At 45.5% G+C, this 27,712-nt stretch overlaps 2 protein-coding genes across 2 annotated transcripts; both read right to left on the minus strand.

Annotated features, from left to right (window-relative positions):
• Positions 1-1,008: 1,008 nt before the first annotated feature.
• FUCA1 (alpha-L-fucosidase 1) lies at positions 1,009-12,134 on the minus strand. The gene is made up of 8 exons (XM_072980218.2): positions 11,755-12,134; positions 9,164-9,298; positions 8,832-8,969; positions 7,358-7,463; positions 6,297-6,497; positions 5,149-5,339; positions 4,330-4,429; positions 1,009-2,961 (listed from the first exon to the last, which is right to left on the minus strand). Exons 1-8 carry the CDS (start codon positions 12,117-12,119, stop codon positions 2,821-2,823), a joined length of 1,377 nt encoding a protein of 458 aa, XP_072836319.2. The 5' UTR covers positions 12,120-12,134; the 3' UTR covers positions 1,009-2,820.
• Positions 12,135-13,375: 1,241 nt separating this feature from the next.
• CNR2 (cannabinoid receptor 2) lies at positions 13,376-19,415 on the minus strand. The gene has a single exon (XM_020800071.3). It carries the CDS (start codon positions 15,273-15,275, stop codon positions 14,181-14,183), a length of 1,095 nt encoding a protein of 364 aa, XP_020655730.3. The 5' UTR covers positions 15,276-19,415; the 3' UTR covers positions 13,376-14,180.
• Positions 19,416-27,712: the final 8,297 nt, after the last annotated feature.

The following is a 27,712-nucleotide window of genomic DNA, read 5'->3' on the forward strand; positions in this document are numbered from 1 at the left end:
AAAATGGCCTTAGATACATTAAGCAACTCATCATCTCTACTGTTAGGATAATCATACTTAAAGGTTCCCCTTGACATTGAGTCCAGTCGTGTCCGACTCTAGGGGGTGGTGCTCATCCCCATCTCTAAGCCGTAGAGCCGGCGTTTTGTCCGAAGAGTTTCCGGGGTCACATGGCCAGCGCGACTAGGCATGGAACGCCATGACCTTCCCACTGAGGTGATACCTATTTGTCTACTCGCATTTATACATGCTTTCGAACGGCTAGGCTGGCGGGAGCTGGGACAAGCGACGGGAGCTCACCCTGTTGTGTGGATTCGATCTTACGACTGCTGGTCTTCTGACCCTGCAGCACAGGCTTCTGAGGTTTAACCCGCACCGCCACCATACTTGGCCAAAGTTAAATGCCAGCAAAGGGAACTACTTAATCCAGTGGCTTATGTATGCCCTCGGTGTAATTAGCCCATGCACAGTTATTCATAGAGTCACCATAAGTTGGAGGCAACTGGACAGTAAGTAACTGATAGTTCAGTGGGAGCTGCTGGAGAGCTCTGAGGTTTAGGTCTCTGGCTGCAGAGCCAGAGGTTGGAGTTCAAATCCACCCCCACCCCTCCGTGCCTCCTTGACAGAGGCTGGACTTGACAATCCATAGGGCCCCTTCCAGCTCTGCAATTCTAAGATACTGGACATGATGCATGGTTAGCATGCCTCATGGAAGGAACTGTTGCAAATTATACTAAATGCTTTAAATCTGCCAAACAAGTGTGATACTTCTCTCTTCAAAGGCTTGTTTCCTCTGGCCAGCGGTCCCTGCACAAAAGGCCTTTCTCCCACAACAGAGGTGTGCTAGCTTTTTCCTGTCGGCTGGTTGCCACAAATATCATAGCTTTCTCCCACAATAGATCCCGCTCAGACACGGCCCATTTTGTTTACTGGACTCACGTGTTGCGAAGCCTTTTCTATAGAAAAACGCAGCTTTTAAAACTTTTGATTCCTGTGTTTATTTAAAAAAAAATTTTTTTTGGGGGGGGGGACATCTGAAATCAAATGAAGAAAAAAAAACACATCAGAACCAGTACCATGACACCAGGATCAGTTGGAAAAAAAGGACGCACAAGATTAACATTCAAACACATAGAACAGTAAAGAGGGTGTTCCTTTTTGAAAAGTGGCTTTGATCCCTCCTCTCCATCTCTCCTTCCTTGCCTTGGGCGACCACTGGGTGATCTGGAGGAGGCAGAAAAAGGGGGGGAATTGTGCCATAATGGCTGGCCACTGTGGCGCGACCCTCCAGTGCCACTGGATGGCTCAGCAACCTTGTTAAATCCCTCTTTTCCCTCATCCTACGGAGGATGTGTGTGGATAAGTGCACTTCATATATTAAGTAATCAATCCTCGCAGGGCTGACACTGAAGGGAAAAGCTTCACACCCGGTAGCCTCTCCTTTCGCCACAACTGCTCAAGAAAAACTGGAGTCTAAAATGAGGCCTTGCTTAAGAGACGTATTTGCAGCTTGTGTGTGTGGTTTTTTTTGGGGTGGGGGGACCGCTACAGAGGTACTGTATGGCCGTTTTTTCTTAAAACAAGGCACCGCGCAGGAAACAGCCGTCCAATTTGTTTGTCCTTTTAGAGCGCAAGGCTGTACTTCAGAGAATGGAGTCCAAGTCCTGAAACCCCCTTCCTGGTCTTTGTAGTTTACTTGTCTGGAAGACAGCGTGTGCCATGAACGAGCGGAGAAGTGGAAGAGAAGCAGCTCACACAGGAGAAGCTGTCCCAGTCAGCCCCAAGAAGCATGCAGGAGGCCGGGCGAGAGGTGCCTCTTAAGCAAAACAGCGCCACACAGCAGATAGATGAATGACTGTGCTTCCTCAAGATACTCTCTGCCTAACAGGAAGGTATGAATGCAGGACGCAAGCACAAGAGGGCCCTCAGAGGTAGAATTCACCAAATGTGAAGGTATACGAATACCTGAGAAAAACAATTTTTAAAAAATATATTTTAAAAATATATAGGGTTCCCATCCAATTTTCACATCCTCATCCTTGAGGAAGTTCTCTTTCTCTTTTATTTGGATCTCATTCACCTGGAAGCTCCCCTGCCGTAATCCTGACAGGTTCCTATTATAAGGTCCCTTTTGCCCCCCCCCCAAAACTAAGCATTGTTCCCCTCAAAGTCTCTGTACCAGCTGAGAAAACTCAGCATTGAACTCTCTCTTGCCCTTTGGTGCTGGTGCACCTAATGGGTCGCTACCCGCTCTTCTCGGTCAAGCTGCGTTCCTCACCCCCTGGATCTTAACGGTTTGGGAGCTTGGCTGCAAGGCTTCTCCAGCTAACCGGAAGCAAAAAAAAAATATTTAAGGAAGCTTTCAAGGTTATCACCATCGGGAGCCCAAGAGAGATGCGCTTGGTGCCTCAAAACCCTGTGTCCGGACTCGGATGCTAAATTTTAAAAATTCCCATGAAGGCTTGGCCTGCTTGCCTCTGCTCCTCTGTATTCAGATCCATTCTGCTTAGGAGAAGTCATCATAGTGGTTTTTCTGAAGTTTCCAGACACAGTTCTTCTACATGCAAACCAGGTTAACACGTTACAACATAGGTTTGGAAGTGGGTATCAGCCAAGCTGAATCACCCTGGATGGATTTTTCGGACCATCTTGATTAAAAGGCAACATTTGGAAGACTGCTAACATTCAACAATTTCCTTTCATTTAACAGCGCATCAATCATGAACCCCATTCATTGATCATGGTGGCACCAAGCTCTTAAGAGCGAGAGAAGGAAAAGAAAAAGCACAAGAGTTCCTTGATTCTCCTTCAGCTGCTCGATCAAGCGATGTCGGTGAGCTTGATTGTCCAGCCGGGCTGCAGAGGAAGAAGAGAAGGGATGGCCGAGGGCAAGGTCACCTGCAGTCCTTTGCCAGGCAATTCCTGCCACTTCAATGGTCCAGAGTAGCCCAACATAGTCACCTGCCAGGAAGAGAAAACAAGAGCTGCTTCTCTGCTTTACAGGAAAGACATTCTGAGATACCCAGCTAGGCAATAAGACCACCCTCTCTTATCAAAGAACGCACCGTGTCTTGACTCTTCAGGGTTAGGATCAAAGAACCAACTAGCCTAGATCATCACAATTTCAGAAATATTTTCTGTTTAGATTTTCCAGAAAAAAAAACCCAACCACAGTATACAAAATGGCAGTCTCTGAACTTGTCCGAGAACATTTGGGAGGTCATAAAGACCCTGCTAAAACTATTATGGTTCTAATGCAACAGCAACTTATGCTAAGATTGATAAAACCAACCTCTCTCTATTTTTTTTTCAAGACTGTTGCAATCAGGAAGATAATGGGAGGGGGGAATTCAGCTTTCTCATCCATAGGCATGAAGGGCTGGCAAGCCCGCGATTCCCAGGTTTGAGGCTCGACAGATCTGGAAATTCAGGGTAGTCGCCCTTCCGCTCTGCCCACCAAGAGGCACGGAATGGAACTGTGGGCTTCACAAAGAACGGACGTCTACTGCTTAGCCAGGCTCCAGAAACGTTGAAGTGTCATGACTGCAGAGCACAAGGCAGGCCCCATTCAGAGGCTGTAGGAGAAACAAAACGTTTTCGCAGAGAAGCGTGTAAACACGAGGGTTCTACTCTCAAGACTGCTGGCTTCTGGAAAGCTAGGATAGCTGACTAAGGTACCTGTGTATATATATTCCTGCATTGTAGGGGGCCTGAACGGATGGCAAATCCTCTCCTGGGTGCAATTTTGCAACGGCTTGTGTAACGTCACGTTACACGGGTGTAGTAGCTACGCAACCCAATTTCAGTTTTGATGACTGCGTTTTATATACTTATATGCTGGTTGTGGTTTTGTTTTCACCCAGAAGACTGGAGATAGGTGTGTTACATCGCCACCATATTCAATAGAATCCTATTATATTTTTACAAACGACCTCAGCCTTGGTGGCGAACTGCAGCAGGTCAAGAAGCCGGGAGGGGCTTCACTGCAGTAGTGGATGCCAAGTGGGTGCCGAGATCTGTACTGACTCTGCTTATACCAGTGAGTGAAACTAGCAGGATTCTAGTGTATCAGACAAAAAGAAAAAAAAACTAAGACAAAAGTGGCACCTGAAAGACGCACTGTTATATTTTAAAGTGAGCTTTCATGGAGAGGGTGCACTTCTTCAGCCAGGATTCTGGCCATTGACTTACTATGACTATTTAATATACTTTGTGGATGTAGTTTTACTGTGTGTCTCTTCCCCGACTGGGAATTGCTTTGACTTGCTAGTGGTGGTGGGGAGATCGGCATCACCTGCTTTTTTCCAACCTTCTGCTTCGTTGACTTACTTGAGTGCTTGACGACGGGACAGGGGACGAAAGCGTCAACACATTGCTTTCCGGCCAGGTCAGGAAAATCGCATACACCGCCGCCCCTCTGGACGTGTACCTGGGAAAAAACAAGGGAAACCCTTGAGCGATGAACCACGATGCGAAAATACCAAAGCAGAGGCAAATCCGTCCATCTTTTCAGGTAATGGAGCAGCCGCTTGGATGACCTAATGCCTCAGCGGGTTTGGCCACTGCCGAAAGACAAGCCTACAGGGCTCGGAGGTCTTCTCCCACATCAGTCCGCTCAGCCAGAGCTGATGAAAGCCTCAAAGTCCACCTTTCCATCTATCCTGAAAAAGCAAACATTGCATTGCAATCGGCCCTTTTTCTTCAGCTGCTGTCGTCAGCCATACGCGGGCAGGCTTGGCAGGGAACCGTGCGAAACTTTCCACCGGTTTCTTTTGTAGTGAAATTGTCCCCTAACATTATGGGTGACATTACGGAAAAGATAACTGGTTTTCTCTCACCCTGTCTTTTGCTTCGGTTTCAGCTTATTACAACATAGGTGACTTCATAGTATGGTAGGCTTTCTCGGGGAACCACTAATAGGATGATAGAATAATTGAGTTGGGAGGGGCCTGTAAGGCCATTTATTCCAACCCCCTGCTCAAGGCAGGAATCCAAATCAAAGCAGATCTTACAGAGGGTTGTTCAGTTTTCTCTTGAAGGCCTCCAGCATTAACTGTGGAATCTGTAACACCAGGCGTCTTAAGTCAATACAGAAGCTAGTTCAGAACCACCTGCCCCCCAATTCAGAAGGATTCAGCTTGAATATACCAAGTATTATCTGTTGCATTCTCTTTTTGCTCTCTCCAGGGGGTTGATTCATATATGGCCTCCCCATTGATGCTCAGCCACTTCCCAAGCGCCAGAAGCCTTTCTTGAAAGATGGGAACGATCACCCCTTCTTTCGTGGGCCCCACGTTGAGAAGGTAGTTCCCGCCGTAACTCACAGTTTGGACCAGTTCCTGGACAGCCGGAGAGAAAACACACAAGCACATCAAATCAAGAGGGAGAAGAGTCATTCCCACAAGAGAATCATAAAATGGAAGAGTGTGTGTGTCTGAGCTACCAAGTCTAAGGCTTACCCTAAAGAAAGACAGTCATTATCCACCTGCTGTAGCTTCTGTCAATATCCCGATTCTCCACCACTTTGCCTACCTTGTACAGTGGTGCCTCGCTTAACAATGTTAATTCGTTCCAGCAAAATCGCTGTAGAGCGAAAACGTCGTAAAGAAAAATAAATGCTTATTGAAATGCACTGAAAACCATTCAATGCGTTCCAATTGGCTGTAAACTCGCCGTCCAGTGAAGATCCTCCATAGGGCAGCCATTTTTGGTGCCTGAAGAGCGAGGAATCCGTCCAAAAACACAGCGGGGAGCCATTTTGAGCACCCAGCGGCCATTTTAAAAACCTGACGATCAGCTGTTTTGATCGTCGTAATGCGAAGAATCAGTTCCCGAAGCAGGGAACCAATCTTCGCAAAGCGAAAAAACCCATTTAAAACATTGTTTTGCGATCGCAAAACACATCGTCGTGAAGCGGATTTGTTATATGGGGTAATCGTTAAGCGGGACATGACTGTATGTGTTCCCTAGGAGTGGTAGCTGATCTAGCAAGAGGCTGAAGGGCCACTGCTTTGCTTGGCTTACTCTCTTTCAGACCTTCAGGAGTTCGTGGCACCTGGGATGCCTGCGGTTTGTCAGCTTTTCAGCCCTTCTATCATCACGAAATTCTGATACCTGGAACACCTTCTCCACCAGGCTGCTGTCCCTTCGCAAGCGGGCTGCCCGCCTCCGGCGACCTCTTGGGGTCGAACCAAGCCTCTGCTCTGGTGCCAATTCTCCGCCGGAGCGCGGAGGGTGTGGGCTGCGACATCCCTGCTGAACGGCAAGTTTTTGCTCGGTTCCGGTGCGCGGCTTACCTGAATGATGGCGGGCTCGTCCATGAGTTCGTCGATCTGCATGTCGCTTCGGTACCCCCACGATCTTCTGTCGATAGAGCTGCACATCTCCCACTTATGGTCGGGCAGAGTGCCGGGCTTGTATTTGTCCTGACAGTTATAATAGCCTCCGTGCCGGCAGGAGCAGTTGATGCCCCATCGATCGTTCACCACCACTGTGTCCTGAGAAGAGAGATTCCCCGGGGGGGGGGGGTGAGGGTAAACTGACAGTAATTATGGATTTGAAGCAGGGAGCATTCTGCAACTGTCCTTGCTGCCAGAATTCAAACGCTCCACACAAAACACAGCTTGAGTGCTTCAATAAAAAGGACTGGTCCGTGTCCCAGATGGATTACTGCAATGCTCTCTACGTGGGGCTTCCCTTGAGGCTGTTACCCCAGAGACTGCAGCAGGTATAGAACGTGACAGCCAGACTGGTGGCTGCTGCAAGCACATTCGATGACATACCTCTAGTCCTGGCTCACCTGCAATGGCTACCTGCTGCATCTCAGGTCAGATTCAAGGTTGTGATGATCCCTTACGAAGCCCTGGATGGTTTGGGACCACGCTACCTGTCGCAGCACCTTTTCCCAATGCTACCTACCTGCACCCCTGGGTCTTTCCAGGCCATGCTCCTCCTTGGTGGCCACTCGGAAGGAGGCCAGAAATTCATCTGCCAGAAGTAGGGCCTTCCTTGCAGTGGCACCAACTCTCCGGAACCAACTCCGGATGAGGCTGTGCCTGGCCCCCCTCCCTCCCAACATTTAACAAAGCCCCCCCCTAAAAAAATCCACAGCTTTCCCAAGACACCTTTCTCTGTAACCCTGCCTGATTTTTCATTTAATATGCCATTTGTTCCACATTTCAGATTATGCCTCTTTTGAGTTTACTGGTTCTCAGTGGTGTTTTTATTTTAAAATATTTTTTTTATTTATTTATTGTATTTATATCCCGCCTATCTAGTCATTTCGACCACTCTAGGCGGCTTACAACATAAATAAAATAAAATAACTGTACAGCCAGTTTGAAGCGGGTTTAGATACCTTGACAGGACTGTCGTTGTAAAGCCAGGCAAGGAAAGCAGTTGAGTTCCAGTAAGTATCCGGAGCCTCCCATTCTCCATCAGACCAGATCAGATCGGGCTTGTACCTTCGATGCATATTAAGAAAATGGGAAAATTGAGTAATGAGTTACATCCTCATTATTGGGTTTATTTTACTGAGAAGACCCACCAGCGTCTGGTCTCTTCCATGTTAAATAAGTTGAGTGACTAGACTATGTCTTGTTTTAAAGAAAAATCATACTTCACTGAACATTATTCTTCTTTAAAACAAGACACATGCTATCCATGCACCTTGTTTCACTGTCAGCGAATGCAGTGGTGGCGAAGGCTCCAAAATCAAGCAGGGAACTCTATGCAGCCCACAGGTTGGCCACCCTTTTGCAATTCAAACTTATCAAAATAAGTTCTAGCTGTGGAAGGGACGGTGTGGACGGCTGGCTGGACAGCTGTGATCAGTCCATTGTGACCGGCACATGCTAGTAGTCCCCAAACAAGCCCCAGCACCTCTCTGTAGGCTCTTAAAATATTGGGTTGGCTACAGAAGCAGGAGATTGTCCCTACAAAGCCACAATTCTATGTATGCTTCCCCGTAAGACCCAATTTATGCAACATGATTCATCTCTGAAAAAGTATGGGTAAGACACCAAGGAAGAGACAGAGGACCAATAATTAGAGATGGGCACGAATCGCTAGTTCGGAAGTTCGTGCCAGTTCGTTTACCAACTAAACAAGTGTTTGGCAGTTCATAGTCCCACCTCCTCTGGTGGGTACCCATTCAGAGGTAGTACCATAGCTTCCCTACCGTAGGCAGGGCTGGGAACCACTGAACACCTGTCTGGCCAGTAAACGAACCGGTGGCTCATGCCCATCTCTACTTATGATCCCGGTTACTGGCTTGGCTACTAAGGGAAGCCAAAATTTGTAAAACACAAATTACAAAATTTGTAAATTTACAAAAAAATTTACAAAATTTGTAAAACAAAGCACTGACACCACTAGAGGAGGAAGGCTCAAGTGGCTTGCCCAGCTCTCTGGCCTTCCAATGGTAGCAAAATTAAAGCAGTCCAAAATGATGTAACTTGCACCATCCATTAATGCTGCAGAACTTCTACCGAAGTAAATCTGAACAGACAAGTATTTGGCACATCATGGGGGGGCAGCGTTAGCCAATACAGGTGTTTCTATTCCAAATGGACTGAATTCTGGTAACAAAACTAAAACAGCAGAAAAGCACCTAGAGAGGGATGAAAAATAGCAGGTGGATTTCAGCCAGGAAGGTGGATGTGTGAAAAAAAAAATTGGAAGCTTTCAGGCAAATAACTCTCTCTCTCCCCTTGTCCCTCCTTTTTTCAACAGCAAAATGTTAATTTTTCTAATGGAAACACTGGGAAAGACTGCACAACACCAAGTCAGGGAAGGATGGGACGGATTTTTCCCCATGATTTTGCTCTTACCTTAAAACTAGTTCATAAAGCTCCGGCATTGTCTTCTCGGAGACAAAGAACTGGGTCTTGAAGCCATTCTTTTTGTCCATTAAGTAGAGGGGATGAAACCACTCAAAAAGAGAATGGTACAGGCCGTAACGTATGTTCCTGAAGATGGAAATACAGGAGGGAAATACAGGGGGGAAGAACAATCGCAGAATTATAAAAACGAAGAAGTCATTGAAAACCAAAGAGTCTGCTCCCTGCACCATAATTTATTTATTTATTCTATTTATATCCCACATATCTGGTCAACCACGACCACTCTAGGCGGCCATCGAAACCCTAACCATAACAGATACCTTTTTCTGAGAGCATCTCCCAGTTCGCCCACTAAGTCTCGATGGGGTCCCGTGTCCACCGAATTCCAGTTCCAGGACACAGGGGAGCCCCAGTTGGTGAAGCCTTCGTGATGCTTCGTGGTGAACACCACGTATCTGTAAGGGAAAGAAAGACCACAGGGTCAGAAGGCAAGGGGAACCCAAAATATCCCCAGATGTATTCAGGAGACTGGGAAGGTCAATGACAAAACTCAGCTAAAGGTGTTCTAATCTTTATTATTTCTTATCCTTAAGAATTTCAGACTAATTCTAGCCTTGCTCACTGTTGATCCCAGGCAACTGTATTCCATGAACCACATCACCAGAAACTGGGGGGGTTTCATAGGGCCACTGTAACTATTAGTGCCTGACAGACGAACCTCCACAAAGCTCAATCTTCTTTAAAAACCAGGATGCCAGTGAATACTGTTATGACAACACCGATAGGTGTAAAAAAAAGGACCCCCTTATATGCGGGATCAGGAGTCCTAAACAGACAGCCCACCTTGCCAGGGTACCATGGGACCCAGCGGTACCCGAAGCCAATGATGGCCGCCCCTCACTCTGTGTGCAGAAGCTGAGTGGGCTGAGAACTTCACGACTGGCAGGTGGATCAGGTCCTTGGGTGCAACTAAGGGATCAGATCAGGCTTCCCAGAACATACACAACGGTGTCTGTCCTCCAAGAACAAAGAGGCTCAGGAAGAACGTCTGGAAGCTGTCGCCTGAGACACTGTTGAATCTGGTTTTGGTGTTGATTTAGTGGCGGCATTGGTCTTGATACTTTTTAAGACATGCTGTTTTTTACTGTTTTGTTTTTTATATGATCTAAGCCGTCATGTATTCTCTTTAAGGAGAAGGCAAAGTAAAAAGAGTTTTAAAGAAATAAATAAATCGGTCCAACTCCGGCTAACGTTAGGGCTGGTCACACAGACTGCGCTTCATGCTCGGATGAGATGTGGCAACGGCTCGCTTCCCAAACCCAGATTTTAAAAGAGGACAATAATTCCACCAGAGCTGAGGAATCTGGAAAAACAAGCAAAGGAATCTGAGCCAGGAAAAGCCAGAACTAAGGTCAAAAAATGGGCAAACCTGCGGGAACTGACACACAGAATATTTTGAGGACTGTTAAGTCCGGTTGTTGTGGGTTTTTCGGGCTCTTTGGCCGTGTTCTGAAGGTTGTTCTTCCTGACGTTTCGCCAGTCTCTGTGGCCATGGGCATCTTCAGAGGACAGCAACCTGTGCTCTGGTTAAGTTCCCCACCCCATCTTTTTGGTTTTAATAAAGCCACGCAGTAATAACAGGTGTCATGTAATAAGGGAGATGATAAAACTAATTTTAAAAAGGTAAATAGTTAATGGCCAGCAGGTTCTGAGACAGATATTGAGTTTATCGACAGTCGTTCTAATCTTCCTGTCTCTGCTAAGGATGTTTGCTCAACAGTATTATGCTGCTTCTGCTGCTATTAAATAACAAAGCTACATAATATACACAGATAGCTGGTGTGGATAAAATGATATTTTTTATCACCCATCTATAACAATAATATACACTTCTAAGAATGATTTATAAACAAATATTCAAATGAAACTTTGTGGCTTCCGTTTTCCTCAGCTGCAGACTTTGACCAGAACTACTGAAGAAAGCGGAAGTCGAAACTTTTTGCTTAAATATTTGTTTATATTATTATTATCTTAAGTGCTGTTTAGTATTATGTTCATCTACATCTCTCTTCCTCTCTCTCTCTCTCTCTCTCTCTTTCTCCCCACACACACACACACACACACACACACACACACACACACACACACAAGTTGTCTTTTACAAGAGAAGAAGGCAGAAGCCAACATGTTTTGCTGAAATACGTTGGCTTGTTGCTCTTGTAAGTCTATATATGCTCATATATGTCCTCAATACACACGGAGCGAAACACAATGTATATAATGTACATATCAGATAGCTCCGTGGTTTAGGTTGAGAGTTCGATCCCCACCCCCCTTTGCCAAGGACTAGACTCCATGATCCAGAGGGTCTTTCCAGCTCTACAGTTTATTTATTCATTGATTTAACTGACATGCTGCCCACATTCCCAGCCAGTGGCCATGATGACTGGGAGAGTCTTGGTCTTGCACTCCCAAAAAAGTAACTTCCCCAAGATGAGGGTGGAGGATGCCTAGAGATGCAGGTCTCTGGGCGGCTTCCAACAATTAAAGTTCTAAGATTATCATCACCATCACCTCTTGGTTGTTTATGATGATGATGATGATGATGATGATGATGATGATGATGATGATGATGATGATGATGATGATGACCACCACCACTACTACTGCTACCACCTACAAACACACCTGCACCTGGTGTGGCAGGTGCTCGGAGCCCCCTTCAGGCCTGTTACGGAGCCCTCTGCGCGCAGTCCCACCCGTGTCCGCGTGTGCACGTGTGAACCCTCTGGGTCCCCGAGAGACCTAAAGAGGAGGGGGCGTGGGGGTGGGGTGTGTGGCTGCCCCCCCTTGCCCTCTCCCCTCCTTCCCGTCCGGGTCCCCCCCTTTCCCCGTCCCCCCTTGCCCGGACCTGGCGCCGGCCTGCTGGAAGAGCCTCGCCCAGGCGTCCGGCTGGAAGTCGGCGGCGGCGAAGCGCGGGGCGAAGTCGGCGTAGTCGGTCCCCGGCGGGAAGCGGCGGCGGACGAAGCGCTCGTACTCGGGCCTCCGCTCGCCCCGCCAGCGCCACCAGAACCACTCGGAGCCCCAGGCCGGCACCGAGAAGAGCCCCCAGTGCACGAACACCCCGACCTTGGCCCCGTCGAACCAGCCGGGGAGCGGACGGGAGTCCACGCTCGCCCAGTCCGGGGTGTAGCGCCCGGACACCCCTTCGGCGGTCACCCCGGCGGCGACCCAGGCAGCGGCCACCCAAGCCAGCGCCACCCAGTCTCGAACCATCGCGGCAGCGGCGGCGGCCCAGGACGAGGGAGGAAGGAGGACGGGCCGGAGGAGCGGGGCAGGATGACGTCGTAGGGATGACGCGGAGGAGTGGGATGCGCAAAACTCAAGCAGGCTCTCACTGCGCCAAGGCATGGGGGGAGGGAGAGGGAGGGAGAGAGAGAGAAGGCCTTCCCCCCCCCGTTAATCCCTGACTTCCTCCCTTTAATTTCTCTATTATGATTTATTTTGTTTGCTCTCCATCTTGTAGAATTCTTTAATTGTGTAAAAATTCCTTTCTTATACAGTATTGTTCTTGTATTGGAAGCCGCCTAGAGTGGTCACAATGACCAGATAGGCGGGGTATAAATGGAATAAATAAGTAAGTAAGTAAGCAAGCAAGCAAGCAAGCAAGTAAGTAAAGATGATGGACCAGACCATTATCCACGGCAGGAAACATGCTTCTCAACCTCTATGACATGATTAGGTATGATACAGTGCAGTGAGATGCACAAAACCCCAAGCAGGCTCTCACTGCCTGCATCTATCAGAAAGAGGGAAAGGGAAGGATGATAGATTTAAAAAGATCAGGCCACGTTCTTCCTCAGGAGACTTGCTGCTGAAGATTTATGAAGTCACTTGGAGTAACAGGTGGTTCAGACGCTCCCCCCCCATGGCTTAGCCCCCTTTCGTTGCCTGTAAAGCAACTGGAATGTCTTAGGACTACAGAGCCCATCAGCTCTAGGGCTGCAATTTTGTACAGGGAATCTTTTACCCGTTGCTCACTTTTTCTGGACCATTTACCACCAACGAGGCGCGTCTGCACTGATCAGGAGATTGAAGGAGGGAAACGTGGAGGCCAGCCCCGTGGCTTAATTGGAGCAGTGGGGTTACCCATGTCATGTTCTGGAATCCCAATCTGCAAACGGATGAGAAAAGTCCCATTTTCCAAACGATGGCACCTCAAGGCCACCAGCTCGCCTTTCATTGGCATTTCGGTAAATTGCTGGAAAATAATATTCCACACTTATATGGAAGCTTTGTTTTCTGCAGACACCAATAAAAGGATGTACATACTTTATTCCATTTTTTTCAGTGGTCTTATTTGTTAATGTTACAGTGTGACTAATATATCTGATCTATAGAGAGTTTGTTATGGTTCTTAAGTGACTCAGATCAGACTGCAACATTCTTTTATTTTAATCTGGCCCAGGGGATTATGGGAACTGTAGTCCATAACTGCTCTGCTTTTATTTTACTGTGGATATTTTTTGTTAAACTTGTCGACTACGTTGTGAAGCCTTTCAGTGAAATGTAGTAACAATTGGCGTTCGCCTCTCTCACCAGCCACCAAATACAAAACAGGAAAGAGATTCTCCATTGTGAAGAATGTTGCCTAAAAGAGTGACGTTTGGCAGTTGTATCTATTCTTACACCAAGACCGTAAACACAGTTGTAAAAGGAAATGAGTCGTACACATCATAAATCTTTTCTAAATCCTCAGCCCAAAGCAGAACACTCTCTGTGGCACCTGGTCTCTGACGTGTATGACTGGCAAAACCTGGTGACAGACTCAAGAGAGCGGCTTCAAGGGACCTTAGTTAGGCCTCCTTCAGTCTCGAGAGATGGAACGGTGTCTAGTGTAGCTGAGAAGGCCAATTCAAGAGTGACCATCCCTTCCACACTAAAGACAAAGACAATCTGCCCCCTGTCCAGCTCCATGGTTTTGCTGCTTTCGGATCTGCCTCTTTGCCTCGGCCTGCTGGACAAGGGTCACTTCAAATTGGGAGAGGCTGTGATGCAACGCCTGCTTCCAGGCTGAACACTCAGATGTCAGGGTTTCCCATCTGTTGAGGTCCATTCCCAAGGCCTTCAGATCCCGATTGCAGATCTCCTTGTATTGCAGCTGTGGTCTCCCTCTGGGGCAATTTCCCGGCACTAATTCCCCATACAAGAGAATCAGGAGGATACAGTTGGTAGGCGACCTACCAACTTGGAAATCAGTAGACACAATGGAAAAGCTGATCCTCTAGCAAAGTTCTAGATCCTCTTGAAATGGGAAGAGAAAGCCTTCGTTCCTAGTTATGCAAGTGGACATGTTTTAGAGCATGGAACCGGTCCGCTGCCAATCAATTCATCGCAAACGTTTTCAACGGGGAAAGTCTTCTGAGTGCTTTCTACTTCTAGGCAGCTCTCAGAGATGCCCGGCTTCTTTCTGCAACAGGAGAAGACTCTTCTCAAAGAAGCATTTAATTCTTTGCTCCGTAGGGCATAAATAGCGGGATTCACCATTGAGTTGACCAGACAGAAGGTGCTGCAGAAGGCAAACACTTTCTTGATGAACTCGCCCAGCGGCGCAAAGGTGCTGTACATCATGAGAAACAAGGCTGGCGACCAGCAAGCCACCAGAACGACCAACACGACCACGAGCGTCTTGGCCAGCATGATATCTAATCTCATCTTGGAGTTCTGCTGGCCGCTTTGCACCTGGTGCTTCTCCATGTACAAGACATGTTGGCGGGCCTTCCACAGGACATAGGTGTAGGCATATACGATAGCCGCCACCAGAACCGCCACCAAGGCGATCCAGCTGGACAAATACGTGTTTTCAATGAAAGGAAACAGCTCGGAGCAGGCTGAGTTGAGGCTGCAGCAGTTCCATCCCAGAAGAGGGAAGGAAGCGAGGGCCACGATGACCACCCATAGGCCCACTAAAGTTGCCACGGCTCTTCTCTTCGTCACGAGGGCCTTGTAGGACGACGGCTTACAGATACAGATGTACCGGTCAAAGGCCATCAGCAGGAGGCTGCCAAGGGAAGCTGTGAAGGCCACGTTGACTCCTCCGAGCTTCAACAAGAAGGCCTCCTTGGAGGAGTCGGTCCCAGCAAACACGTGGAAATGGACAAAGCTACAAGTAAATATAACACTGGCCAATGTATCTGCCAAGGCCAGGCTGCTTAGAAAGAGGTAAGAAGGTTTCTGCCGGATCTTTGGGGAAGAAAATATGAGGTACAGCACCAAGGAGTTCTCCAAAACGCAAAGGCTCCCAACGGCGCAACACAGCACAGCGATGACAGTCTGAGCAGGACCACGGAGGACCAAGTAACACTCCATGGGCGTCCGGCTGGAGTTGCATCGAAATATATCCGTTGTGACATTCATCGGGCACCGCTCCATCCTTGTGAACTTAGAAAGGAAACATTTTCTTTAAAAAGGGGTCATTTCCTTTAGGACTCGTTGTGGGGGTTGTCGTTGTCTGTTGTCCTGTTTTGGGTCCATGAGGCAGTTTTCTACATGGCCGCTGGAAAGTAACGTTTGAAGAGATATTAAATTTTTAGATCCAGCAACCAAAAGAACAAGGATGATGATACAAACTCAGCACAAATTTGATGCTTTCTCCCAGCCACCCCCAAAAAACATGCAAACCAAATACCAGACACCAGTGAGGTCTACGCATGAACAAGATCCCCAGCTAGGAGCCCCCTGCAGAAAATAAAGTCCCCTGGAAGTCTCTCTAAACCAAACATCTCAGGTGCTATATATCAAGGCAGCTCTCCTTCAATATCTTCTCCTTATGTATTAATTTAAAATATTACCAATTTTGTTCAATCTGCCCCCAGGAGCCCCCAAAGCTATTTAGCTTCCTTTATCGAGTTTCCCCAAAGGGCTTCGAAGAATGTTCTAATCCAGTGTGCTTATGAAAACAGGAAGCCAGACAGAAGCTAGTTCCTCTTTAGACAGAAAACACCTTGAAATTAGCCCCCCCACTCCCTTTGAACTCTCTGCTGTGGTCTTCCACGAGCAAAGCTATACCGTTTACAACATGTCCATAGATTAACTTAAAAGGAGCAAATAAATTTTAAAAAATCAACCAACCAACAAGTTTGGAGTCCCAAGCCCCCCAGAGCCCCTATTTTAAAAAAGCTATTTTCCCCCAAGAGAGAAAGGGGGAGGGTGGGTGGGTTCCAAGTCATGAGTTGGGTCCGAGACATTGACACCCCCCCTCCGAGTTGAATCCGAATCGAGTCCTTGGTGCAACGTAAATTCATCGTGACAGCGAATCCCACAATTTGCTTCCCCTTCCCTGCAAATAACACAATGGGGATTTTGGGGAGTAAAAGAAAAAAAGGATTATTTCCAAAACACAGATCTCCTGATTTCTGATTTATCTTTATAAGAAACCTGTGAGGTAGGTCAGGGTAGGAGAATTGTGACTGGGCTGAGGCCACCCAGCGAGTTTCATGGCCAAGAGAGAATTTGAACTCAGGTCTCCCGAGGCTTAATCAAACATTGTCAAGTACACCACACTGTCTATAACAAAGTTCTTAATTTTTTTACTTTTTATTTTTTTAATTTCTTTTTTTTTACTTTTTTATTTTTTAAATTTCCAAAACAAAACAAATACAAAAATACAAAATACTTACTAATACAATTTAAACCACAGTGCTCCCCCATACCCACGGGACCCTTTGGAACAACACTTTTAATACGAACCTCCTTTCCAAAATTGTATTAATTGTTGCTTAGAGACTTTCCCCTTTCTTCTCACTAATACAAATTCAACAAATCTACCCAAAATAGCATAAAAATATTTGAACTTATTTCCCTTCTTTTCATCTTCAGTTCAGTAATCAAGTTATCATTTAATGCAATGTCCCATACTTCATTATACCAATCTTCTAATTTAATATCATTTTTATCTTTCCAGAATCTATCTATTAATATTCTAGCACTTGTCATAAAATTGGAAATCAATTCCTTTGAGCAATAACCAAGTTCTATCTTATCAAGAATTGACAGCAAAGCAATTTTAGAATTGAATTCGATATCTTTTCCAAATATATCACATATTCCCTTAAAAATCAGTTTCCAAAATTTCTGAATCCATTTACACTCCCATTTAATTTTACTGCATTGATTATGTTATGTTTTCTTTTATGTCACTGTGATTTCTGTGAACTGCCAGAACGACCATCGGTCAGGCGGGTGCTACAGAAATTAAACCAATAAATAATATAATTAAATAAATAAGCAATCACAGCATGTTTCTTGCATAGAAAAATGGATCATCTCTAGGCAACCTAGAAGGCAGTTTGTTACCTGTAGGTGATACCTTGGCTGTAGCTTCTTAGCCCTCTCTGAGCATTTATCAGACACAATCATCTCCATGTGCTTCTAATTTCTATTTTCTGCATTCAGGTTGTTTCTGGGTAAGAAACTGACAAATCGACCTTTTGACTGTTTGCTTCCAACTCTGATTTGCAGGTCCATCCAGGTGATGCTCGCATCTGTAAGGAAGATCTTCCCAAGGACCTACCTGTGGAAGTTGGTGCGGTTTCCTCTCCTGGAGCCGAGACCGTCGCAGCAGTAAAGCGGCTTGCAGGAGAAGTGAACATCTGTGGGAAGAACAGATCGGAAGCGAAGAACATGCAAGAGTTGTGGCATAGGAAAGAGAACCACAGAAGCCAGTGTGAGCTGAATCACTGTGGCAAAGGGTGAGAGCAGAAGATGGAGATACAGTGGAAGAAGCGCATGGGGGAAATACCATCCTCCATATGCTGTTAGGACCAGCCTGCGCTGACGGTTTCTAGGAGTCCTGTTCATGATCGTGTCTGGCTTTTTCCAAGCAATGTTTGAAATGGAAAGAAGACCGCAGCCTTGACAAGAGAGCAGACAACAGGCAAAAAGAGTCAGCCAAAGGATTCCTGGAACCTTGAAGGGGCTGGAAAAAATCTCCATTTAACCATTAGTACAGTATGTGTAGGCTTGAATTGTGGTGCTGGAGGACACTCTTGAGAGTCCCCTAGACTGCAAGGAGAACAAACCTATCCATTCTAAAGGAAATCAACCCTGAGTGCTCCCTGGAAGGACAGATCCTGAAGCTGAGGCTCCCATACTTTGGCCATCTCATGAGAAGAGAAGATTTCCTTGGAAAAGACCCTGATGTTGGGAAAGTGTGAAGGCGAGAGGAGAAGGGGATGACAGAGGACGAGATGGTTGGATAGTGTCATCGAAGCGATCAACATGAATTTGACCAAACTCTGGGAGGCAGTGGAAGACAGGAGGGCCTGGCATGCTCTGGTCCATGGGAGTCACGAAGAGTCAGACACAACTTAACGACTAAACAACAACAGCAACAACAATAGGTAGGCTTAGAAACACACAATGTTTTTAAGAGCTCATACAGTATGAAAGGACTGAGTTCTATGACATGCAGGCTTATTTCATTTGAACCCTTGAACCTTTTAGAAAGTCATTGCCTACACTGGCCTTCTTGATCTGTGCCCAGGCATGGCGACCAGCGCATGACAGAAAATACCACAGCCAACATCTTTACCAGCAGCGTTTTGCTGCTGAGCTTTACGCTGCTGGACATAATGCTGGTGGGCATAAGTGATGGGATTCTGCCCATTCAGTAAGTAAATAATGGTTGAAATACTGTACTGTGGCTTAGCATACTATTAGAGTGGACCCATTTGAATGAATGGAACATACAGAGGAGTTGGCTCACTAAATCCCAAGTGAACCAATAGGCCTACTTTAGTGCAAGTTGCACTATGGGATTTCAGCCAGTGACTTTGCTGAGGCTACCTTATGGGGAGAAAAAACCCACTGTCTATGCCCCCCTTGCATTATTTTTATGTTTGACCAAACAGGTTTCACAAGCAGTGCTTCAAAAACCTGCGGTGTCTGTTTGACAAGAGACAATAAAGAAGTAACAGCGACACTACCATGCTGCCCACTTCTTTGTGCTGGCAAACTATCAGTAGTCTTATGCCTGAATCTTTCATGGATTACCTATTTTTTAAAAAATCTAGATTCTGCTGGGCATTCCCGCGTGTCTTTACTGCTGAGCCTCGACTTCTGCCATTGTGATGGGAAGGCAGAAGTTGGTGAGGAAAAAAGGAACTGGTAGGTTTCCTGATAGGGTGGAAAGTAACATTTAGCTTCTCCTTCCTTTCCATGTTTGGTTTGTTTTTTTCAAGGAGCTCCGGTAAGCCCCTGTGGAGTTCCTCGCCCATGTAGCTCTAAACGGAAAGACATAAATTGCAGAAGGTGAGTCTCTTGGTTCAGAAGCTCAGAGACTTCTGTCCTCCTCAAACAGGCTATGGAAGAATTAGGAAATACCCTTGTGCCATGACTTGTAAAGTGGTATTATTTTATTTTATTGAGTGTGGCTATGAGAAAACTGCTATGGATGAGGGGTGCCTGGCCATGGTGCAGGAATGGGGAGAGGAGCAGAGGATGCAGGAAATGACCACAGTCCATTTGGCATGCTTAGGAAAGGGTAAACCTGGACCAGTTTACTGCACCATCAGCCCTGGAACAAGGGCCCTGGCAAAGCAGGTGAGGGCGAGGGGGGGGGGTTGCCTGTCTTGCCCCGCATCTCACAGAAAGCACCACAAAGAATCCAGTCAGTGGGACAAAGGGGCTCAGAAAACACATGGACTTCAGATTCCTTGAAGAAGTTTTGAAGGTTCCGTTTCCCTATGAAAACAATGCCAGTGAGATGGAAAGAGAACTTATGGGTTCTGATTTATAGGTGTTATTTATGCCTAAATGTAGCTTAAACATATGCATGGTTTTTATTTGCTTGTCACATCTGTATGGTATAATAATAAAACTAATAATATTTGGGTAGGATTTTTTGAATTGTGGTGCTGGAGGAGGCTCTTGAGAGTCCCCTGGACTGCAAGGAGAACAAACCTTTCCATTCTGAAAGAAATCAACCTTGAGTGCTCACTGGAAGGACAGATCCTGAAGCTGAGGTTCCAATACTTTGGCCATCTCATGAGAAGAGAAGACTCCCTGGAAAAGACTCTGCTGTTGGGAAAGTGTGAAGGCAAGAGGAGAAGGGGACGATGGACAGTGTCATCGAAGCGACCAACATGAATTTGACCAAACTCTGGGAGACCGTGGAAGACAGGAGGGACCAGCATGATCTGGTCCATGGGGTCACAAAGAGTCAGACATGACTAAATGACTAAACAACAACAACAACAAAATGAGGGCTTCATGTAGACCACTGGTTCTTAACCTTGGGTTACTCAGGAGTTTTGGACTGCAACTCCCAGAAGCCTTCACCACCAACTGTGCTGGCTGGGGTTTCTGGGAGTTGCAGTTCAAAAACATCCAAGTAACAAAGGTTAAGAACCACTGATGTAGACTTCGAACCTGTCACAGAGCAATGTGTGTTATACTTGTGAATATGCATGTCCCCATGCACATTCTCATGTGTACAGGAGAACAGTGGCAAGTTAGCATCTATTTAATATATTCATATATCTCAGCCCAATGTCTTATTTGTGTGATTTACTGCCACCTGTTGGGGAGAATATAGCTGCCAGTAGGTAGGAAGTTCCTCCTTACTTCAAAGAAGACTTCAAACTATTCCAAATTCAAATACAAATAAACACAAGCTAATAACAAAATCAAACATTCAACATGCAAAAGGCTTAACCTGATAAAATGATGTATACCACTTAGCCAACGTTTGTATATAGGATGTTGGGGAGGAGATCTTATATTCTGTTTTGGGCAGTAAAATATTTGGGGCAGTGTATTCTTGAAGGTTTTCACAGCCGGGATCTAATGGTTGTTGTGGGTTTTCCGGGCTCTTTGGCCGTGTTCTGAAGGTAGTTCTTCCTGACATTTCACCAGTTTCTGTGGCCGGCATCTTCAGAGGACTGGAGTCAGAACTCTGCCCATGCTCTGGAAAGGCTTGGTGATGTAATGGGATTTATTTTATTTCAAGAAAATGAAATAAGTTTGCTGCCTTTGATTGAGTTTGAAAGAATGCTGTCTCTTTTCAAACAGTCATTCGGTTAAATGACTGACTGACAGAGTTTGGTCAGTAAGGTATAACTATTAAAATTAACTTCAGTAAGACATTAAAAGACAAAATGATAGCACTTCAGAATGAAGGTAACTTGAGGGCACCCGTCAACAACTAGATTAGGAATTGATTTCATCAGCTTGGTTATGTCTCCTGTTTTAGGTTGGGGAGTGGGAGGGAGATGGACAGATTCTGGATTGGATCTACAGTGCCAGTCTAGTGCTGAAACTTTGAAAAAGCTGAAGTGTTTCCACTTACAGTGGTGCCTCGCTAGACAGTTACCCCGCACGATAGTTTTTTCACTAGACATTTATTTATTTATTTATTTATTTATTTATTTATTTATTTATTTATTTATTTATTTATTTATTTATTTAATTTATTTAATTTATACCACGCCTATCTGGCCCACCGGACCACATTGACTCTTTGCGATCGCTATAGCGATTCACAAAACAGTGATTCCTATGGGGGAATTTCGCTGGACAATGTTTGGTCCCTGCTTCGCAAACCGATTTTTGCTAGACGACGATTTTGACAGCTCCCTCCGCGCTCGCAAAACGGGTGTTTTCGGGACCTAACCTTCGCAAGCGATTTAAATAGCTGATCGGCGGTCCGCAAAGTGGCTTTCCTATGGCCGATTTTGCTAGACAATGACGATTCTTCCCTATTGAAACGCATTAAACTGGTTTCAATTCATTCCAATGGGGAAATGCTTTTCGCTAGATGATGATTTCGGAAACAGATTATCATCATCTAGCAAGGCAACACTGTATGTGTAAATAGCTCGGGTCTCTCAGCCCCATCTGTTTCTGGGATACCTAGATGGCTATGGCAGAAAGCTTAGCTTTGACATAGAGATTGTATCGTGCATATCACATTAGGGGAATGTAATGATTACATAATAACTGGTATAGCCCAGGGTGCCATTACCAATTAGCAGAGCTGTAATCAGGACGAGGTTAATTGCAGCTTTGATTCAGACTGCCACTGCTGTAAGAATGAAATCCCACCTGTTGGGTTTTGCTCTGGCAAGAATGAGAAAAATTTCACCCTCACCATGCATATGACCTTCAAGACCTCCCACCTCCCTGATTGGCATAATTGGAAAAATAAAACAGTTGGGCTCAGCATGGACTTCCTCACACTTCTTTTATTATTTTTTAATTATATAAAATAGAAAGTAAAAACATACTTTTAAAAAAACCCTAATAACACAAAACAACAAAAAAAAAGTCATGGAAAATGAGCCAGGACCTCTGGAGATATAATTAACTTTCCTCTCATTCCCCTTCCTTTTTTAAAAATTAACACTTGGGATAAGGTAAGGGGTATAGAAGGTGAAGGGTGATATGTGAGAAGAAAAAAAAGGAGGGGGAGGCGAACACAAAACATACTGACATCCAATCTATTCATGTTGCAATATCAACCCGACTTTCCGCTTTTCTTCTATTTGATTGCCCTCCAGGTTTTAACTTACATTTACATCCTAGTTTTAATCTATGTTATTCAAATACTATCTGGTGACTCAATCCACTTATATAACAAATTGCATTGTTCAGTTGCCTTTTGCATTGGGCAGTCTTTCAACACTTCTGATAAGATATCCATTTCTGCTGCTTCCCGTATCTTCTCAATAAGTTCCTCTTGTTTTGGTATCACTGATTTCTTCCAATTCTTGGCACAAAGAATTCTGGCTGCAGTGACTATATATGTAACTAGGTAGTTCTTTGTCTTGCTTATATTGTGTGGTATAATACTCAGTAGAAACAGTTCTGGGGTTAGTGGAACCTTATAAAGCAATATTTTTTTGTAACAAAGTATGTAAACCTATCCAAAATCGTTTCGCTACTTTGCAAGTCCACCACATATGGTAAAAACTTCCCTCATGTGCTTGACACTTCCAACAAACATTTGACACATCTGTATAAATCTTTGATATTTTTTCCGGAGTTATGTGCCACCTGTAAAACATTTTATATATATATTCTCCTTGAAGTTGACCGATTTTGTGAGCTTTCTCACACAGACACAATTTTCTCTGGCAATGTCTCTCCACACCCTTAGCCAACAATTACACACCCTTAGCCAATAGTTTTTCCCAACTCTTTCACTTTTAAGTTGAGAATGACATAATGAACTAAGAGATAAAAACTTTGTCACAAAGCATTTCTTGAACGAATCAGGATATGACTCTAGAACAGGTGACATGCTGAAGTTGGCGTAATGAGTCAGTAAAAGGCTGGGACCAGCGGCTTAGGAAACATACCGGGTGAGCCAGGAGCTTGGACATGTTACTTTTTGGCCTACACATCCCATAATTTACAAAAAAGGTCTTGTAAATAAATAAATACCTAGGACAATCCCTAAGCCCCAGGTTCACTCGCCAAGCCTTGCTCAGAGTTATAGGGTAGGTAGCATTGGCTGGATAGCTCAGTAAGCTAAGTATTTGGTTTCAGAACCAGGGTTGTGGGTTCAGTTCCCATTGTGCCTCCCAAGAGAGCTAGCCTATGTAGCCTTGGGCAAGCTGCACAGTCTTAGGATGCCCCCAGAAGAAGGGAATGGTAAACCACTTCTTTGTACTTTCTATTTACAAAACCCTGAAAAGAGCACCGTAAGTAAGAATTGACTTGACAGCACACAATAATTATGGAGGCGAGACATTCAGCAGGGGTCAACGTGAAAGGCCTCCCTGAGAAGTAGTGTTTTTAACGGCCCCCTAAATGAGTACAGGGAGGGGACGAGGCATAGCTTCTCCGGGAGCTCATTCCACAACCTCGGTGCCACTGCCGAGAGGACCCTACCTCTAGTAGATGACCTTTGGGCCTCTCTCAGGTTGGCTACACAGAGGAGCCTGGCCAGAGAAGACCTGGTGGGTCAGGCAGAGGCTATGTTGTGAGCTAGCTGTGATGTAATGCAGACTATTTTAGGCTAGCTTGGTCGTTAGTGGATAATTAACACTAATGAGTGTTAATCTGCACAAGAACTATTCCTTGTGGAGATGAAAACAGCTAGAAGATTGTTTGTTGGTAACATTCAATGGTGCTCCTTGAATTTTTGGATTCTCCTTGGGGGTTGTATGGCTAGGCTCACAATAAGTCCCGGACTGCCTTTCAAAATTTTCCTTTATGCCACTGCCTGGGACCTGTACGATTCTGACTGAAAACATGCCAGCAAGGAAAATGCATCAACCTTCTCCTGACAATAACAACTATATGCTGTCAGCGTCAAGTCATTCCTGATTTCTGGCAGCCGCTTCTAGGTAGATGTTATTCCCAAGCTGCTCCTTCTAGTGGCACTCGGGAACCCCCAAAAGTCCAAGAGGGGCAAGGTGTATCATCTTATCGGACGCACATGTTCCAAGGGGTCTCAACTGGCCCCTCTCCTGGGATGCACAGTACTTACTGAGCGAAACCAGTTCATGATGGGATGCCTCTTTACCTGAAGAGGATGCTCTGTGTGTAGAAAGTCTCAGGTTCCACCCCTGACATTTCTACTGTTCAGATGTGCTCATTCTCATCACCTCCAGCCAACATGGCCTGTTGTCAATATACTGTCGTCTGAAACATCTGAAGGCGGTCCATTTTCCTATCCCTTTCTCTTTTCTCATCTTCGAATGAACGATGCGTGGTGGTGGTGGTAGCGGCAGGAAAGCTTCAAAAGGGTTTAATTTCTGAGCCTCAACTCTATTCATCTTTGTGATTATGTAAGTGTTCCCTCCCTGCTCAGTAGGTTCTCCTTCCCTCACCTGGTCTCGTCCTGGTTGCAAGATCAGGCGAACAAGCAGTTGTGCAACCAGCTACACAACCAGCGTATGTGTCAGGAATGGTGGTAGAGATGGGATGGTTGCCTCAACAGGCATGGAGAACATCAACAGAGTTTGGACCTTGGTGTTTCATGAGGTAACTTTCGAAAAAAACTTTAGCCTTCAAAAGCAGGAAATAGGGTTGATGATCACCTTAGGCCAGTGTTTCAAAGCTGCTTCTGGCCACCGTCCTGTGGTGGTGGGTCTAGTTTCAGGAAGGAATATAGCTAAAAGTCTTGGGTGAATCAGACAACCGCCCAGGAAAGGAAAGCTGGGAAGGATCCTATCATTAAGCAGGGCGAGGCAACCCGCCTGAAGGCTGCGGATTTTAGGGCATCATTAAAAGGAAACAAATGGTTAGTTATTTCATTTCTTATCATGCTGGATCTGCCATGAAACAGTGCCATAAAACTGCACCTGGAAACAGCAATAATGCTGTGTTTATGATTCCAGCCAGCCAGTCAGCCATGCATTACTTAGGGCTGCAATTAGGTATTCAGGGTTCCCTTTAGTTATGTCATAGCAAACCCGCTGGGCTAAGATCAGCAAACAGAAGAGGGAGGAAAGTGAGGGTAAGCAAGGAAGGAGCTGCGTTATGCCCGATTGGAACCTCTTCTAGCCCAGGGTCACAGACATTACGAAGGCACAAAGTTAGACCTGTACGAACTCCAAAAGTGTTCAAGACTGAACATAACCGACACATGTTTCTGCGCATTGCAGCAAAATGCCAATCAGTTCAAACATTCCATTTTTCACAGAGGTGGGCAAAGTATGTTTTTTGAATCACAGCTTCCAAACTCATTGGTTGGTCTTACTATTTGGGGAGGTCTCTTAAAAAAGGAACTTTTCCTATTCCTCATCTTTTAATGCCATGCAGAATGGTGAGATTTCTAATAAATGAAAAGCATTATTTCGCAGAATCCTTTATAATTGCATCCTCTTTCATCATGTTTATGTAAACATGTGTAAATGCAGGAAGGGAAAGCCAACTGCAGGCATCCCTCAGTACATTTCTTGCAACTTTTATTGCAGTAAGAGGGAAGAAAGCATTTTATCTCACCTTGATACAGACATTACAATGAGATAAGGTAAGTATTGTTTGCATCACACAGTATCCTGCAATATATTCCTTTTCAATAGGAGAGCTGGGAACATCATATGATTCCCATCTTGCATCCTCCAATTAAACTATAAATAAATTTAAGAAGTGATCAAGAAAGAGCAAACATTCTGCATAAAACTCAAAGTGTGCTTGCCTCCACACTGACCCCCTTTTTAAAGATTCTGGTCAAGTCTCATGGAATTGCAACATTCCAGATGTCCTCCATAATTCCATATGTCCTCCAGCATTCCAGTGGACATTCTAGATGCCTCTTGACATTCCAGATGTCCTTGGACATTCCAGATGAGGTGACAAATACCAAAGTACACAGTCAATAGAAAGAGAATGTTTAATTTTTGTCTGTGTGGTGGGCATCCTTCTCCACCCATTCCCAGCTAGTATCAGTGCAAAGCTACCTGCATGTGTGCTGCAGCTGTGTTGGTGTTAGCATGCCACAGAGCCAGGACTTTGGAGAGAGGGCTGGCGGATGCAGGCATTTAGGCCCGCTGTTTAGGGCACGAGAGGGTGTACAGCGCTAGTATTGCAACTTCTGTGCCTCCTGATCGCATAAGAGAGAAATCCCCAGAGCTTCAGCAGCAGCATAGGGTCTAGAAACACTCCCCGTGTGTCATGTGTGCTGTAAATAAGGTCACAGAAAGCATGCGCCTTATCTGGAATGGCAGCAACGACTGCAGCTGCTCGGCACAGTTTCTCCCTCGTCCGGCCATTGAAAAATGTCTTTTGCCCTTGGCTGGTGGCCACATCCTTTTATTGGCCTGTTTTTACCGAAGTATTGGCCGTTTGTCCAGATTGCCCTTGTGCTCCTTTCTTCAACTCCTTGGCAAAGTTGTAGTTCCAGTTATTGGTCTGAACCGTTGCCTGCCCCACCTCTATGACTTCACAAGGAACCGACCTTGTGATGTCAGAAGGCCTCACTCTGTGGTTTCTTACTCACCACATGCTTAGGGCCTCATTACGACAACACTCTGTGCTTACCAGTGTTATATGCAACAGCTTGTGCTATTCAAAATGGCGCTCTTAAACACCGAGCGAAGGTACCCTGCAGACACAGAGAGAATTCACATTTCCCCCTCTCCCCAGACAATCCTGGGAATTATAATTCTGTGAAGAACAAGGTGACGTTTTTTGCCAAATGGCAGGTCTTTTGTAACAGACAAGACCGGCAAAGGTGATTTGTAACATGGAGTGGATGGTTTGCACCTTCCAATAAACTAGGATCTAAATAACCAAACAGAGTGTCCTGAAGTTTGCATAATGCAGCTGTTTGGATTCAGTTGACAGATGTAATCAGTTGCATCTTTAGTTTTTACTAATTTAAATGGAAGGGGTAACCACTTGCTTAACTTTTCTCAGCATGCAACTGTCCTGGCTTAGTTCGAGTTGATTAAAAGTTTCCTAAGACAGTTGAATGAAGTTTATTGGCAAAGATACTGGAGTGGCTTGCCAGTTCCTGCTCCAGATGGATCGCGTTGAGTCAGAACTCTCCACTAGGACCTGTCCATCTTGGGTGTCCCTGCACAGCATAGCCCATCGCTTCTCCGAATCACTCAAGCCCCTTTGCCATGACAAAGCAACAATCCATGAAGGGGAGGCAGCAATCTACATAAAAGCCCTTTGACTGTGTGGACCACAGCAAACTATGGCAAGTTCATAAAGAAATGGCAGTGCCTGACCACCATATCTATCTCCTGAGAAATCTATATGTGGGACAGGAAGCAACAGTTAGAATTTGATATGGAACAACTGATTGGTTCAAAATTGGGAAAAGAGTAAAAACTATGCCCTTTACTTTGATTTTTAAAAAAGACTTCTGCAAATTTGGAGCTTGTTTGCTTCTCGTTTCTGTTTTC

The sequence above is a fragment of the Pogona vitticeps genome, chromosome 9 (assembly GCF_051106095.1).
Source record: "Pogona vitticeps strain Pit_001003342236 chromosome 9, PviZW2.1, whole genome shotgun sequence".
In the NCBI taxonomy this organism is placed as follows: Eukaryota; Metazoa; Chordata; class Lepidosauria; order Squamata; family Agamidae; genus Pogona; species Pogona vitticeps.

Coding starts and splice junctions, on each gene's coding strand:
- FUCA1 (XM_072980218.2), bottom strand. CDS start 12,119: ATGGTTCGAGACTGGGTGGCGCTGGCTTGGGTGGCCGCTGCCTGGGTC. Junction 8,970..9,163: donor GGAGATGCTCTCAGAAAAAG/GTATCTGTTATG, acceptor TTCCATCTTCAG/GAACATACGTTACGGCCTGT. Junction 2,962..4,329: donor TCCCGTCGTCAAGCACTCAA/GTAAGTCAACGA, acceptor TCTTCCTGGCAG/GTGACTATGTTGGGCTACTC.
- CNR2 (XM_020800071.3), bottom strand. CDS start 15,275: ATGGAGCGGTGCCCGATGAATGTCACAACGGATATATTTCGATGCAAC.